An 18,296-nucleotide genomic window follows, 5' to 3' on the forward strand; every position below is an offset into this window, starting at 1 on the left:
CACGCTGTGAAAGTTGGGCTCGGATATATATATATATATATATATATATATATATATATATAAACTTTATTAACTATTTATTCTCAATTGCGTTTGTTTGAGCCATAATTTATGCACTATTATCGCCATCTGCTGGACATGGTAAGCAACAACGGTGGTTGCATCTGTACGAGACTAAAGAATAAAATAGTCGACAAATAAAATAGGTATTGTATTTTTTTTTTTCAACTTTTTTTTTTATTTAAAAACTATATGTGGCTATACAGTATATTTTAGATGCCGTGGGATTTAATATTTTAATATTATACAACCATAACAAAAACAGGAAGGAATTAAGATATGGTTACCCCTCTCTATTGTTGCAGCTTTGTAAAACATTCTTTTTCATGTAACTGTTGTATTGTTTATGGAGGAAGCTACTGAGATGTATAAGACCTACACAAACAAGTTTAAAACAACTGTATGCCATAGAAATTTATTGGATGATCATGCATAACTGTACAAAAAAAAAAAAAACACACAGATTGGGAAGATTATAATGTCAACAGACAAGTTTCAGAAACATAAAGAATTCAGTAATTTTGTATACACATAAAGACCTATGCAACTCATTGGATCGAACAACAGCATCAAAGACGGTTTGAAATCATAGCTTACTCACTGAAGACATAAGAAAACTACTATAGCTCACATAACATACTTGACCGCTAAATAACATGGTAAAATGAAAGATTACCCGAACCAACAAATGTCCTAATAAATCTGAGACTGCAATTTGTAAAAACAGAAAACAAATGTAATATGGGCCTACAGTAGTTTGACTTAAAATGACATATTTCAAAAAGAATAACACGTCACTTTTTTAAGGGCAGTGTGACCAAATCAAGCAAAAATGTGGTCATTGTGAGAGACCGGCTCTCACAGTAAAACCATGGACTATCAGACTTTTTGTTCGTCTTGACATTTGCAGTCATACTAGCAGGTGATAAAATGTTTAATATGTGTATCTAATACTATGCTGAAATGGTGTAAAAGATATATTAACTGCGCTAAATGAAAAGAAGATGTAATTGCACTGATATTTAAAAGGGAGTACAGTTTTTCCAAGCATACATATGTGTGTGTAATACATGACCTAAGCAAAATTGTACATTGAAAGTTAAGAAAAGTGCTAGTAATTCAGATATCCATTCCCTCATTACACAGGCCCTTACTGGTTGTTATTCCCTTTTCAATTGTCTGTGAATTTCAGCAACAACATACAACATTAACACTTTCTTGAATCCCTTGACAAAAACAAAAAACTCATATTTCCCACATTATTATTTTCATTTTGAGCAGCTTCAGGAATCACTGTGGATTTTACACGGTATAATATTTAAAATAGAAGGAAACACCTGAATTAAAACAATAAAGGTACCAGTGAGACACCTCAACAGAGAGAAAATATGCATTTTGCTTCTAGAACCTAAATACACAAGAACTGATGCTTGTGAAACATTAAAAATCACGTGATATGGCAGGGTTTGGGAATCATGTCCTGAGCAGACAGGAAGTAATTGTAGATAGATCTAACACAAATGTGAAAGACGGCATGCCTTTTAAACTTGAATTTCTTACAATAAAATACAAGCACTGATATGATTACTAAGAGTAAGTAAACAAATTCAGTTTTAATAAGTAAGGCTGAAAGAAAAAAAGTGTCGGTGTCCAGGATTGTACATCCCAATATGTCCAGCATAATGTAAGTGTATCAGAATTTTGACACTTGTCCAATCCACATCAATCATTACTACCTAAATGCAAAGTACTTTAGTTACTTTAATACTGATTTTGGCCAATGTACAAATGGATGAAATACTGGACAAGACAATGAAAAGGGAATACTGGTGTTTGGTCTCTCGAAGTCACAGTTTGTTGAGTGAAATACATTGAAAAGTATAAGGCACGATGTGATTGGCTAATCTGCTTTGCAGGTCTGGTCCCTCATCGGCTGTGGTTCAGCTGTCCTCCTCGTCGTCACTGATGAGTGTGCGGCCCTCCAGGGTGGTGTCTCTCTCCCGCAGGAAGGTCTGACGGATGGCTTCCAGCTCGGTGAGCTCCAGGCGGACCTTCTCCAGGTGGAACGTGCGACGGTTCTGGATCTGCCTCAGTGGGAATGGGTTCATATCAACAAAGGCCATGCTCATTAACTTCCTGTGAAAAAACACAAGATCACATATAAAGTAATAATTAAAATATAATACATCAAAATAATAGACAATATTCCTGCAAAAAGGCTCCTGAATGTTTCAAAACATTTTTAAAGAAAGAAAAAAAAACATAATATGTATAATATAAAATAAAAAATAGATATTACCTGTGTACTGCATTATTATTATTATTATTATTAATAAATCATTTAATTATATTTTTAGTAAAGCAGCTGATGTGTACCAAGCTGAAATGATTAAAAAATATTTTAAAAAAAGAGAATATAATAAATGTCTAATATAAAATAATAATAATAATAATAATAATAATAATAATAGAATATTATTTGTTTATTCATTATTATTATTATTATTATTATTATTATTATTATTATTAAATGTAAAGAAATATTCAATTATAAATAAAGAAATAAATGTAGCCACTATAATATTTTGTCAAAGTCAAAATAATAATTTTAAAAATTTCTAAAAGTGTGTTTTTTATGATAATTTATTGCTATCCCTTACACAGGAAGCACAAACCTTGCATCCAAGATCGTACGTGTGAAGTACCGAAGGTACTTGAAAATGGTCATGGCATCCTGGAGCTTTAGAAATTCTTCTTCTTTGTATTTGAAGAGTGCAAGAGCAAATCTGAAAATGATCTGGCAAGGTAAAAAGAGACATCAGCACACAACTAGACTTATATGACTCATTATGGGAATTAATAATAACGAAGGTGAGTATTAAAGTATCATCTAAATGTCTGAGGATTTGCAATGCTCATTTTAGATTTGTCAGTAAATCTTTGTGGTCATGGTTACATAAACTATTACTTAGACAACAATTCTATGTTGAAGGACCATGTCTACATAATTCTCCATACCTTGGGCCCCTCATAGAGAAAAGCGTCCCAGATCTTGAAGAGGATGTCACTGACCACGCTGTCCACAAACACAACCAGGAACCAGTTGAAGGTGATGAGAGAGGTGTCCACCTTATATTGCTCAAAATGAGCATGAAGCCTTGGTAACTTCTCATACATCAGGTCCTTCAACACACGCTGATCTACCTATATCAAAAACAATCAACACTTATGAAAAGCCATAACTAGCAGCATGCCAATAATGTGGTTTCAATTGAAAAGCACTTTGCTAGTTACTCTGCATATGAACATGTAGTTAGTAACTGGAAACTAAGGTAAAACATGACAGTGTTCATGTTGCATGAGGCCAAAATGTGGTAAAGTTAGTTCAACAAGCATGTTAATGTCTTGTCAATGGAACGGAGCTTGAAAACTCTAAGTCACTGTGACAGATGACAGAACAGAAAAGAGATGTGCTGTTAGCCTGCTGCTAGTGAGTCATATCCAGCAAACAAAGACATTCTCAAAGCCCCGTGCTATTTTGGGGGATTTTTCTTATCTGTGAAAGAGAGAACAATCTTGAAACAGTACCTGTGAGCCTAGAAGTGTTTTAGTGTAATAGTCATGTGGCATGAAAACCTCAACAATGGCCACAAGACACCAGAAAGCGTCTTCTTGGTCCAAATACAGAAGAGCGATAGCTGCCAGCCTGAAACAATCAGAAATCTCTTTCAGATCCATATATTTTAAGATGTTGATGTCACTTTAGACATGCAGAAACACAAACACCCCACACTAGAGCTGATGGAATCGTTTGGATCTGCTACCTGTTGAGGCCTTGGCAGTAGCCGATATCTGGATTCCTCCAGGAGAAAGCCAGCAGCACATTCCTGAGTTTCTGGATACCATCTGAGTCAGGAGAGGCATAGTGCTTGTTGTTAGGGAGTGTCCGCAGAAGATCAAGCTCTATCTGCTTGCAGGCTGGGTTCGGTTTTTCATTCACCATGGACAGAAGGTTCTGGTAATAGTCTTTTGGCAGGCCATCACGTATCTTCTTCACATGGAAGTTCACACACCAGTTCCACACCTTGGAACGGTGGTTATGGGGAACTCCACTTCGCATCAGCGCCTTAAGCTCTGGAGATCGAACCATTTCTCTGTTCATGGTGATGGCCAGGTAGTTGTCCCACTTCACCCTGACTGAGGTCTCCTGGTCTGTCAGGGAGAGGGACTTCAGGTCTAGTGCTCTCTTTTTGGCTTCAAGCTTTTCCTCCTCATCCTCCTCCTCCGGGACAGTTTTGAAGCCATAAATGTCATACTCACTACATGGGAAAGAAAACATCATCACTGGATTTTTTGGTTTACAAGCAATTTGTAACAAAAGACCCTACAATCTTCAAAGTACAAAGCCAAATTTAATAGTAATAATCAACTAGTTGGGGAGTTGTAAAAACAACTAATTGAAACCAAGCATGGTATGAGAATGGATCCACTCAAAAAGAACATGACATGTTTTGCAGAACCAGGAAAACATCCTGGTCCTATGACAAATAGTATTTGAAGAATGCTAACAAGACCAAACATGTTTGAAGATGGTATCTTTACAAAGGGTGGCTGAACAAAACTGAAAGTAAACAAAAGAAAATTCATATTGAATGGTGAGCTAGTTCTTCTCTTCATTTTGGTAACGAAAAGTTTTAAGAAGCCATATATTCATTACCATGTCAACTCATTTTTGCTCATTTAAATGACCTAACTAGGGAGGAAGCTTTGTTTTTCTTATATATATACTGAGTATCTGTACATAAAAAAGCAAGGAAAATACTATTTTTCCTGACTTGATACCTGACAGCGTTGGGTTTGAGGATAGGGTGCTCCTGCTGGTCTGTGCTCTCCACCTGTAGTGCATCTTCTAGTAAGCGGGTGATGAACTCTCCGCTACGGGTCTGCTCAGAGGAGGAGCAAACGGGACTCTTCACTTCCTGTAGTAGAACCAGGTACTTACTCTCCACCTGACACAGCTTGGCCTCCAAACTGGTGCACTGTAGAACACACAACGAAGGAAGAAAGAACATGTGAAGAACAAAACCGATTCCTCAGCTATCAAAAAAACATGCAAAGGCAACCTTGCAAAGGTTGGAATGCTAGGGAAAAGGAAATGTTAACATGGCACATAAGAAAGAATCTGCAAACAAAACTTCCAGGGTGGTTTGCGTGCAGTGAGTAGCTAAATTCACAGACCTTCGCCTCTAGCGCTTTTTCTCTGGATTCAGCATTTCTTCTTAAGACCGTCAACTCCAGAATTTCTTTGTTTAAGAAGTTATTTTGTGATTTGTAGCCTTGAAGGCTGTCCTGGAAAAGTGTAAAAAACCAAAAGGTTGTATGTGAGACACCAAAAAATAATGTACAAAACAGTCATGAATGGTTTATTAATATAACGTACAATAAAAAGAAAACTACTACCTAAAGGAACTGAGAATTTCATTGGTTTTGTGAAAAAAAGACTCAAGACTTCACTTTGACTCAACATCAAGGACTTCTAACATGCCTTAGGCTACGTTTATATGACAACAATGTAGTCAAAAACTGAAAAGTTTTTCCCTTGCATTATTAAAAAAAGTTTCACGTATACACAACACCGTTTTCAAAACTATTTGCATTTACACATATTTACACATATTACAAAAACGGCCAAAAACGCTGTATTACGTATAGCAGGCCAGTAGTTGGCGCTGTCACCTTGTTAGTAAACAGCACCTGTAGGGAAGTGACGATTATATGTTGTACATGATGTGTCTCCGCTGTTGGTTGTAATGTTGGTGAAGTAAATCCACACTCTGCTGAAGAAGCGTTAGCAAACTCTTGAGCAGCAACAACAGTTCCATTTACTCCGCCATTGTTATGTATGTTTGTTCGCGCTTGCCTTTTTAAATCGACACGTACAGCGCATGTCTACATACCTAACACGTACTACACACATGACTGATGTCACCATTTTCAAAAATTGGCGTATTGGGTGTTCACATGGAAACTATAACAGTGGTTTTTCCAAAAACTTGCACTTTGAAACACTTTGAAATAGTAAACACTTTTTTCAGTCCCCAAAACGCCATTGTGTAAACGAACAGACAAAACACATAAAAAGTTTCCAGTTTTTGGCTGAAAACGTTGTCTTGTAAACAGCCCCTTAGTCTCGCATGCAACTCTTGATTATGTCAGATGTATTTCCCCCTAAGCTCTCACTGAGCACCCACTCACACATTTATATACATATTCAGATATAGTGATTAGAAAGTACATTAGTATGTTCTTGTGCTACCTTCAGGTTGTCCAACTCTTGTTGTTCCCTAGTTCCACTAGGTGAGTTGCATTCAGCCGACTGGGTTCCTTCATTACCACTCTGCTGGGAAAGTTTCATTATGACTTCATCCTTGGCCTGAATGGTCTCCATGAGCATGCCCAGCTGTTCATTTATCTCCCCAACTTTGATCTTCAAATTCTTCAACTCCTGTTGAAGACTCTCCTTCTCCAAGGCTAGCTTCTCCATGTGTCCACAAAGGTCTTTGATCTGGGTGTCCCTCTCTGCCAGGGCTTTGTCCACCTCATTCTCAGCTTGGTCATGACTGTCAGGCCCCATGTTCCCAGGAGACACTGTGGAACGCCAATCACATTGGGAGCTACGTAGTGCTTGTTGGAGAAGATGAACCAACTCCTGGTAGAAGAGAATATTGTGTGAAGCTCAAGCCTCTGAGATCAGCAGACCACAGTGACCCATCAATTACTTAGATAAACTACTCAAAACACCAACTGATCAAGCAAAACGGAGATCCTTCATAGTCTTTACAGTCCTGAGGTCAAAGTTTGCAGTGGTAGCCAAATCTTCTACTGAAGGCTTACTGTCTTACTATATTGTAGAGTATACTTGATTAGTTCGAACACACCCAAACCAACTAATCAATGTGTTCTGAATTACTTACTTAATAGGCAGGTGTAATGGATGTGTAATGAATTGAAAAGAAACATAGCCTCCAGAAGCAGGGTTGGGTACCCCTGCACTAGAACCAGTTGCAAAAATGTATACCTTCAAGTCAGCTGGCACTTGTCTTTGCATCAGATTGACTAAATTACTCATTCATTTTTTTTTACTTTTGCTTGGCACAATAAATATCAAAGGAACTCAGAAGACTTGCTTTGGTAACACTCTTAAATGGGGTAAAAATAAGTCGGGGGCTTGTCCGGGATGAAGTAATTTGTGTTACATTCTGACCCTAGAATTGCCTGGTGAATTATCACCAAACTGATATAACAACAGAAACCTGGTGATCAAATAAAGTTAATCATTATTCTGTACAAACATTCAATTCACCTTGCAAAAAAAAAAAACATTTAAATAGTTTCAAAAGTCTGCAATGATGCAACCTGAACTAAGACAAGGAACTGAAATCCAGGTACAAAGAAAGACCCATTACTCAATTTGTTGGCTCTGGATCAAGTTTTAGTTTTCATTTTTGACAGATACTTTTCTCAGCATGTTTTTTAAGTTAAAGTTTTAGTAAGTTTCTCAGCATGTTTTAATAAAATGTAACAGTATTTTCAGCCATTAATGAATCATTCTTATCACACCTAATTTAGTGAGGTACTAAACAAATTTTGGGGAATATGCAAATCGCAAAGAAACATGTTAATAAAATATTATCAATAATGTTGTAATAATGAATAAACACACTGTATTGTTATACAGAATCGTTATCTAGAGCTGTTAATGTGTTAAAAGCACAGTCAGGGGCCAAAGGGGAACTTTAAAGGGAAAAGCACAACAACAGTACCCATTTTGTGGTTCTGAAGGCCCTTGCTTAAGATCTGCTGACACCTTTATAGAAAAGCATACAGAAATATATGGCTGATGTAAAAAATGGCTTACTGCACCAAAGCCTGAAGGTGGATATAAGAAAAGTGTGTGTTTAGGATGTGTAGAATAATAAGATACTGTCTGATTATTAACTTGCACATGGGAAATCCCCATGAATAAGTATTACAAGGAATGAGGAACTATAAGCAAACAGCTATGAAATTCTTATAACGGTTTTGAACGGCTCCCTGCCTTTGCAGTAAGACTGCTGTATGCCAGCATGGTACAAATGTCATTCGAAATAAAATAATTGCAGACACACATTTAAAGGCTGCCATCCCTCAAGCAAATACTTATGGAACATGATGGGATTGCAAAATAACATTTTATACTAACACCAGCTTACTTAAACACACCACAAAAATAAAATACAGTTCATGGCCTTCAAGGATGAAACTTAAGTGTCTTGATGGCTTGATCATACCTTCTGACTGGCGAGCTCTTCTCTGATCTGGTTCTCTTGCTCCTGCAGGCGACTGATCTCCTCCTGCTGGCTCTGAATGCGGAGCTGCAGTTCGGAGGTCTTGTTCCCATTACATTCAACCGGCGAGTTCTCTGCGCTGCGGTTGGGTTTCCCAGAGCCCATGTGAAAGGGCCGTTTCATTCTCGAGGGGTTGCGGAAGTCAAACGTGAATGCTGAGCCAATGGAGTCTATGGAGAGTTAGGAGTGACAAGACAGACACAGTCTCAGAGGCATTCAGTTTATTTGAATCATTTGTGTTTCATTAAAATGTGTGAACGATTATCTTACGTCGTTGAACGTGAGATGGGCTTTCCCGGCGCTGGCTGTCAGGTGGGGGTTTGTGCTCTGTTGTGTCTTTGGTTGGAGGATCCACCATCTCCCAGTCATCACTGCTGGCTGTGTGAAACACACTGCGTCTGTTTTCTACTCCTCGGCTGGCTCGCAGGTGAGACATGCTATTTCTGAAACAAAGAAATGCTATCATACAATATAGTACAGGGAGGACAAAATTCATGTAATGTGTAACAGCATTAATTTAACTGCAGTATATTGCCAAAGATTGAACTTTCTACTACTGATGTCAGATGTCTTTATGAGTTAATTAGAAACTTTGAAATATTAAAGAAATTTCACTCAGTGGCGGACATGTTACATTTGTCTTGCTGTCAGCATGTTCTGTGATTACTGTTTTTTCACCTCTCTCACATTTATAAGTCTTCTTTTATTTGCATAAAGGGTCAAAGTATTCTATTGCCAGCCTCTTTAAAGCTAACGTGGAGCTGCATCAGCATTACGTCATCTAAACAGATGTGTCCAAAGTCTTTTGGAAAGTTTGAAAAGGAGTGGAAACAGTTGGGAAAAGTAGTTAAATATGAATAATTCTAAATCAAGATAAAGATGTACCTGTAATTTTGTCCATTTATAATTAGACATGCATAAATAAAGAGTATTAAAAATTCTTCCGTCTCAAGCACAATACTCAAAATACTTAACCACACTGACTAGATTAGATTTACAGTACAGCATATCAGTTATCAGACTATAGTTGTATCTGCCAAAATTATTATTATTTTTTTTATTATTTATAGGCTTCAGTCTGATTAAGCTAATGTTGAAAGCAGATTATTCTATGAATTGTATTATACTGTTACAATATTATAACAATATATTGAGAAAGCATATTATTTTCTCTTTAAAAAGTACTAGCTAGCACTTATTTTGATAATCAATCTGTTGATTTTTTTGTTATTATTTCATTAATTGTATTATAAAAAGTCCTAAAAAAAAGAAAAAAATTATATATATCCTAATATTCTACTGCAAATTATGTGCAAATTGAAGGATAATTAAAAAATAAATAAATAAATATAGCCTTAATGTATATTTGTATGCTCTACATTGTGCAAAAAAATGTTTCTAATATTGTTTTAACACAAACTATATAGAGATTTTCACATTATCAGACCAAACAACAACAGTTTTTGTCCACAGTATTAAAACACTGAGACAGTTAAATTATGAATGAATAAAGAAATATATACACCCCACCCCCCCAAAAAAAACAAAACAAACAAAAAAAAACAAACAAGCAAACAAACAAACTGTAACTTCGTACATAATACACCTACATCATTATTATTTACTAGTGCTGTCAAACGATTAATCGCGATTAATCGCATCTAAAATAAAAGTTTGTTTACATAACACGTGTTTACTGTATATTTATTATGTACATATAAATACATACAAACGCATGTATATATTTAAGAAAAATATGTTACGCTTATATATTACATTTATTTATATATGATATAAATTATATGAATATAAATATATACATGTAAATACAGGTAAATATTTATATATACTGTAAATACAAATACAAAATTCTAAGTACAATTACAAAAGTACATAATACATACATATATTATGTAAATAAAGACTTTTATTTTGGATACGATTAATTGCGATTAATCGTTTGACAGCACTATTATTTACATAATTACAGTTTTTCTTATATAATTTTTTTTATATTTCTTATATACAATTATTATATGAATATAAATATATACATGTAAATACAATTCATTTAAAACCTTTAAAAAATGATGCTCAATAGCGGTCATCCTAGTGTGAGTCTCCCAGGATCCTACCTGATCTCAGAGCCCCAGTGTCGGAGGGAGCTGAGAGCTGCGTTGGGTGGTGCCACAGGGTTACGCGCCGACTGGCGCCCGACCAGCCCATCACTGTCCATCTCCACAGCAAAGTCACTCCGAACACTTTCCATGCTCTCGTTGGGCTTCTCATAGAGCACTGCTCTAAGACAACATGGTCACAGTTTGAGTTATCAGCATCAACGATCACAACCTGGCACTTTTCTCAGTGTCAATCATCAATCTAAGATGTTTCCTTGTTTCAACGCATTAGTAAATCTGCACTGCAGAGAAACACGTAATTTCATTGTACAAAAGGTCTTTTGTATCCCTCATTAACATATGTACAAATAATTACTTTATTCATAAATAGCCGACTTTTCGAATTAGAACAATATTTTTTTCATCAAAATTTAATATTTCTTGATAAGTGTTTCCAACTAACAGTGGTAATAGGATTGACAGTTAGTTGTATGAACAAATACTGTATGTAGTGTATGTGTCCGATTAAAAGAAATGAAAAGAAATTTAAAATTATGATTTGTATTTTTTCTGTATATTACATTAAATTTACATAATGCATTTTTAAAAAGAAATTACAGGTGTTCCCCAGGTTATGCAATGCAACCCTGTTATCATTCAATCCCCCTTATTAAATTAAACTACAATTGCTTGGCATTGTCAAAATTGCATCATTGTCCTTTTAGGAAGTGAACTGTGCAAAAACAAATGTCTTCTCTTTTTTAATAAAGTAGTTAGTTTGTATTTTTCTCCATAGTGGACAATCTTAAATGATCAACCCTGTTACTGTGATTATGTACAGTAAAGAATTGATTATATTAAAGCAGATATTTATAGAAACATCAGCAATAAATTCCCTTTTTAATAAACACAATGCAGTTCTATGTACAAAGTTAGTAATGTCTAATTAAACTCTAAAATGGTCAACCCTGCTATTGTTTTGCAGCATATATGAGTATTAATTTGTGTATGAATATGCCGTCAGTTCTAAACAAATATGTCAGCGGATTTTGATGTGAGAGGAGGACAAGAGAGAACGGACTTGGAGGAAGCATTGTTATGAACTATGGTCTCATTTTTTGGCCAGAAGTGATGTTTAAGTTAAAACCCATTAATGATACATTTGTTTATGACAAACATGCAGCTTTTCACTTCATAAGATGTTAATTGATGGACTGGAGTTGTGTGAATTCCTTGTTTTTATCAACTCTCATTCTCACGGCACCCATTCACTGCAGAGGATCCATTGGCGAGTAAGTGATTTAATGCTACATTTCACCAAATCTGTTCTCATGAAGAAACAAACTCATCTTTATCTTAGATGATCTTTAGATTTTTGAGTTAATTACTCCACACTAAATCAGTCTGTTTACGTGCTGAGCTATAATCTTCATATAATGAAAATATAGTAAGGAAGTATCAGAAACCACTACATCTGACTCTGGGTATAGTAATAATGTTGCTGACTAATATCTAAATTTTTGCAAGCGTAAAGCACATTTACAGTTTTAAATATAGCTGTACTACCACTAAATGGGACAAATGTTAATGTGATAAGACACTTTACTATAATTTAGCTTTACTGTACTATTGTTATCATTACAAAGGTCAGTAACAACTATGCTAATTAACTGAATGAAATGACTAAAGCATAGACGCTCACAGGTGTTTTTGTTTTACGTTAATTAAAAAAAAATGACTCACTAAGTGACAGTAATAAGGAAGAAGCACACTGGCTTTTTGTTTTGGTTCTGCCTTTTCAACTTCTAAAAAATAATACGAAATGCTACAGCTATTCACAAACAGCAGAAACCACAAAACTGTCTGGGGGTTTGAAGATCCTTTATAGTCCCTCATTAAAACGGAAAGAGAAATGGAGAAAACAACTTTAACCCTTTCTATTACTAATCATTACTAAGATCTGTTCATTGGCTGCTTTTACAACAATATACTACCCAGCTTACTTAAGTATTTCTCTATTTACTTATTTCTTTATATAGTTTTAACTACAATTTTAGTTTTAAATTAAAATTAATTTCTGGGTACATTTTAGGTGTATACAAAACTAATATTCCAAAAGGTTATAAGAAACATCAGTTTAGTACTACTTAAAAGTGCATATTCACAGATACAAAATAACCTTCTACTTCATATTTGCTCATATGCTTTCTAAAAACAGGAAACTATGTAAAACGGTAACACATGGCTGAGGAATTAATGCACATTTATAATATTTGACTCACCTTGCGTGACAAGCAGCAAACATACTATAGGTTGAGAATACAACAGAATCAAAAATTCCACATGTGAATAGAGGCCATGACCAACAACAACTGATTTTTATCGTTCTTTCTTTCTTTCAGTGCACTGAGTGTATGTCACAGTCTGCTCACTTCTCTATAGATCTCACCTGCATCTTTGGCCACCAGGCCTGTATGTGGAAAAAGCGGGGTGGGGGAGCACCAGCTGTCTCTGTGGCCAGAAATTTTGCAAAACTCCCATCGTTTCTGCTGTAACTGCTGCAGCCAGTAATGCATCACCTGCCTGTTGGGTGCCTGCACGCAGAAAGGAAAAGAAAAGTAGTGTGAAACCAATGGTCTATTTTTGTTCTATTGTTTTTGTGGTATAACAGCAGTCTAGGGAGGAACAGGGCCAGGTGTGAATGTGACTGTCCCCTTTGAGAATCATCACGCTTGTTTCATTCTCAGTTCCAGTTTACAGTTCGGTGATGAAGCTGCTCTTTAACTGTGAGAATGAGAAACAAAATATATTTAAAAACAACAGCCAATTTAACACAAATAAATAGTCAACGACTGTCCACAATAAAGAAATCAGAAAAATTATTTGAAAAATATAGTTTAAAACACAAGTCCTTAAAAATGTACTCTGTTCATTTTGGATTCACATGGCTTTAAAAATCTTTGAAATGAATAGTTCATACTTACTGCGTCAAAAAATGTCCTAAATTAAAAAAATAACATATTTTTCTGTCACCTTAAATATATGTGTGTACATATCTTAATATTTTCAAAAACATTTTTCAGTGTAAATACCATTTCATTTTTGGAGAACATTATATTTCAACTTTCCCTTATTTACACACACACACACACATACCATTTCATTTTTATATATATATATATATATATATATATATATATATATATATATATATATATATATATATATATATATATATATAAATAAAATAATCATAAACTCTCTCTCTCTCTCTCTCTCTCTCCATATATATAATAGATTCTGATTATTTTATTAATTCTATTATTTTAATTATTTATTGAATGATTTATCTATTGCATTTGGTTGCACCACATGACTTTGATTTGGTTGAAACTGAATGTTTATATATATATATATATATAATTATTATTATTATTATTATTATTATTATTAAGCACTAAGCAGTAAAGCAGTTTTTAATTTTTAATTATTCTTTAATTAGACTTTTGTCAGGAAGTTTAATTGCCCTGACATTGTTGACTTTATGTTCATGCAAAAAATTTAAATACATAAATAATCTGAATTCAGAGATTGTAATTCAGAGAATTACAAACATATATACACACACATGAATTGCATTTTTAATACAGTTTTGAATAAATTAATAAACAACAAAAAAATTATGTTGTTGACCCCACAATGTTACATTACATTTGGTATGCAACCTTTTGCTTGATGAAACCCATAATGCATTTAGTCAAGGGGTACAGGGCTCATCTTCAGTCAGTACAGGCATGCTGGGAACCGCGCCAGTGCCGTCTCACTGAAGACATTCCCTTCAACCTAGATCCTGATATCAAACAGCTACACTGCAGAGTCATGAGGGCCTGAAACCAAGCCCCAAAACCACATGTAGTGTGAAATACATATTCTAGAAATTTAACTTGATGTTGAGAAAGCAACATCCTGTTACATTACTAAACAGTTTCAGACCTAATAAACTGCTTTCTGTGCTTAGCGAAAAGACCTGCAGAGCATGCAAAGACAGCACTGTTACAGCAACAGTCTTGTGTTATAGTCCTACATTCTCAGGCAAGATGTTTAGAGCACTGATGAGTCCAGAGTGTTATCTTGAATCCTAACAACAGCTGAATGACTGAGCCAGTGTGCTTTGTGTAAAGAAACATCCCCTTCTGAATACATGTATCCTTAAATACAAGTAGCAAAATCTGGAATCCATAACTTTATATTATAATGTTGAGGCTACACTATACATGTTCAAATACAGTATAAATTAAATGGATTAAAAATACAATATTGGTTGTTACTTTTATATTTTCTGTTTTTGTTTTCATTTTAGTTACAATTTTAGTAAGGTTGCTGTGTTTTGTTATTTTTATTTGTTTCAATTTGTTTTATTATTTTGTCAAAACATATTTTTGAAATACATTTGTAATTATTTTTATTTATAATATTTATTATAATAACCCTAATATATTGGATTTTTAATACGTCCATATATTTTAATTACATCTATTTGATACATTGTTTTAATTTTATTTTTATTTATGGTTTTAGCTTTAGTTAACTATAAAGTAAAAAAAAAGAGTCAAATTATGCATGCATGATGCACAAAAATCACATGCATAATTTAACCTAAAATGGTAAATCTTAATTTACACTCAAATATTAAAAAAAAAGGCTTTTGACAGTATAAGGATGGTCTGTAACCACTTGTTGCAGTAAGTATAATCAGTTCACAATATTAAAGTGCATTAAGATAATCTTTCATAACGAAGCCAATTAATTCAGTGCAATTAATATTCATATGGAAAACGGTCTCATGCATTTGATTTTTATTAGCTTTTGTTAGATGCATAACATCAATAATATACCTTCAGCAGGAACTCCTTCCCCTCGGTGTGGATCTCAAAAAGCCCCTCTTCCACCTCCACATCATAGCTGAAACAAGCGTCCGCTATTTCAATGTGTCCCAGTGGAAGGGCGTCTTGAGGAGTCTTAAAATAATATAAGTAACATTTCCTGGGATCGTACACAAACCAGCGCGTTTTGAAGCCTCTCAGGGGCCCTTTCCCTGTCAGTTTGTTCAGGTAGCCGCACAACTTGACGCTCTGCTCCTTCGAGCCATCGCAGTCGGACACATCGAAAGACTTGGTCGCCAGGATCCGGGAGCTCCTGCTGGGATTGGCAGCGCTGTCATCCTCTTCCTGCATCTTTCTCTGGACTTTCTTAACTCTATCTATCAGCGGACACGAAGTTTCCATCCGCATGACGTCACGTGACTCCCATTCTCGTGCTGCATGCGCAGGGGATGATGGGACATGTGGTTTGACTGTAGTTCTAATGGACAAGTTAATGTTTCATCATTCTGACAAAGTGAAGTGTGAAGCCGGACATTATTATTATATTTTGCTTTATAATAAAGTAAAATATAAAAATCATAATTTATTATTATTATTATTATTTTATAATAAGGTAAAATATAAAAATAATAATTTATTATTATTATTATTATTATTATTATCGAACTGCTAGGTTTCACAAGCATACTTTACCGTTGTCTCTCAAGATAACCGTTAGGTGGCGCAAAAGAGTCGTATATTTCCGTATATGGTTTTAATTCATCTGCTGCTGTGCTGTTTTACGTGATATGCTTGTTTTACATATTATGATTATATTGAGATATTAATGTTCAGTGGCGGTTCTTGCTTGTATGGTGCTCTGGGCGAACCACCCCTTCTGCCACCGCTAAATAACACTCATTTAACATAATGTTTGATATTTTATTTAAATGTATATATTTAAATCATTACAAAAGTATATATTTAAATGTATATATTAAATAAATGCAAATGTACTGCAACTGCACAACTGTAACGTTACTGTAAAAACATGAAAAAGGTGAGTGATGTTTTATATATATATATAAATTACACTATATTACAAAATCACATTTTACTGTGTGGTTATGTAAGCTAGCTGGACAGAAAAAAATTATAATAACATAGCATAACATAAGTGATATATTAGCCTATTTTAGCGTGATAGCAGCAAAGATAGGCTACTACCATTTATCTTCTGCACATTTCCCCTCTTCTTTTTTTGGACTTACCTCCCACTCTCCTCAGAGAAAGTGACGACCGCTCTCATCACGTGAGGAGACTGAAACCTTTTAATGGTTCTTCTGACCGTTGGCGAAAAGTCTGACATACTTTCAGTCTGTCTGAATGATGAAACATTACCTTTTGCTTGTTATCAGTTAAACTGTGTGTTTCCATGTCGACGAAATATCTGCGGTTGCCATGGCTGCCGCTCTAACAGTTTGTCTGAGATGAAAGGAGAGAGGGAAACACTTCGGTTTCCTGCGCCGCAAGTCGCTCGTGAGCTTTCCTGAAGCTGACATCTGTCCCTGACGCAAGGCAAGTTACAAACTGGTATATTCAGCGTTGGAAAAACAGTAAGAAACCCATAGCCTCATAAAATGGTACACAATTTAAACACTTGATAGAAAAAAGTTTGTCAAGACAAAGTTTATGTTAGCTTGAGAAAGCCTAGCCTGAAAATTTGAAGTAGGCTACTTTTAAAATCTTCAAAAGTTTGAAACAGATAGATAGAGAGATTTTGTAGCTAATGTTACAGACTCTGATTCCACCCAGTCGGAGGATATTTAACATATTTGATACTTTTAGCTTATTTTACAACAACTATTGTTTTTAAAAGTCGTGTAGTGTATTCCAGCCTTAAATAGCTTAAGTAGCTTATCAGCAGGCTGGCTTTCTCAAGCCAACCTAATTATTTATTTTGCATAAACAGTAGTGATCAATTCACAGTATAAAGGACCGTTCACATCATGAATGATAACTATAACAAAATATATTAACATTTTCACCAACACGTTTTCCATAAAGAATAATAAAACACAAATAACTTTCAAGCTCTTTAATTAAAGTCAGTCGATTCTGATTGGATGTTGTTTTCAGCATGAATGAATGAATCTATATGTGCTTTTTTACATAATATAACAAAATATAAGCTACCATATTATTTATTTGTTTGTTTGTTGTTAAAATGCATACTTTAAATGCAAATGTCTAATGCCAAATGATTTTTAGCACATTTTTCCTTTTATTCTTGTGGTGGTTGTTTTAAAAGATTCAGATCTTTAAAGCTGGCACACAAATCTGCAGCAAACAGACATAACCGTCACTCTGACATTCTCCGCTGTAAACAGACGTCTGTCTGACCTTTCTGAAATGTCACTCTGTCTGACTTCTATTCCTCCACAGCATCTCGCAGATAAGTGTCTTTTTCCTTTTACCTTCATGTGTAAACTTCTGGCCTCAATCCGCTGAGGTTCAAGTGGGTCATTCAACAGCAAGTGTGTCATCTGTTTCCCTCGTACTACTGCATACATGACTTTGATGACTTCAACAATAAATAACTGATGCTTAATTTTTATTATTAATATTATTATTATTTATTTATTTTGGTGATTTTCATTCAGAAATTGCTAGTAAATTTGACCAATAGTTACAGAGAAATGTCAAGTAACAACTACATATAACCACGCATCTTGTCTTTATTTATTTATTTGATTTATTGATTGATTTTATTTGATATAAAATCATGTGTCCATTTTTTAAATACTTTCATAAATCAAAAACTTTGTCATAACAGGATCTTTATCCTTTCAGCAAGTAAAATCTTCAAG

The 18,296-nt window shown here is 34.7% G+C and overlaps 1 protein-coding gene across 3 annotated transcripts; it reads right to left on the minus strand.

Annotated features, from left to right (window-relative positions):
- Positions 1-461: 461 nt before the first annotated feature.
- On the minus strand, positions 462-16,913 carry LOC109104733 (TBC1 domain family member 2B-like). Of its 3 annotated transcripts, XM_042715557.1 has the most exons (14): positions 16,698-16,913; positions 15,460-15,925; positions 13,014-13,158; positions 10,583-10,745; positions 8,718-8,890; positions 8,391-8,617; positions 6,377-6,769; positions 5,299-5,409; positions 4,903-5,099; positions 3,885-4,379; positions 3,649-3,766; positions 3,079-3,264; positions 2,736-2,857; positions 462-2,196 (listed from the first exon to the last, which is right to left on the minus strand). In XM_042715557.1, the coding sequence occupies exons 1-14, from the start codon at positions 16,793-16,795 to the stop codon at positions 2,001-2,003; spliced, it is 3,090 nt and encodes a 1,029-aa protein (XP_042571491.1). In that variant the 5' UTR covers positions 16,796-16,913; the 3' UTR covers positions 462-2,000. The 3 variants fall into 3 exon arrangements, with proteins under 3 accessions (XP_042571491.1, XP_042571492.1, XP_042571494.1); XM_042715558.1 differs by lacking the exon at positions 16,698-16,913 and having other exon boundaries at positions 10,583-10,747; positions 15,460-15,871; XM_042715560.1 differs by lacking the exon at positions 16,698-16,913 and having other exon boundaries at positions 10,583-10,747; positions 13,014-13,348; positions 15,460-15,570.
- Between the last annotated feature and the right edge of the window lie 1,383 nt (positions 16,914-18,296).

The sequence above is a fragment of the Cyprinus carpio genome, chromosome A25 (genome assembly GCF_018340385.1).
Source record: "Cyprinus carpio isolate SPL01 chromosome A25, ASM1834038v1, whole genome shotgun sequence".
Classification (NCBI taxonomy): domain Eukaryota; kingdom Metazoa; phylum Chordata; class Actinopteri; order Cypriniformes; family Cyprinidae; genus Cyprinus; species Cyprinus carpio.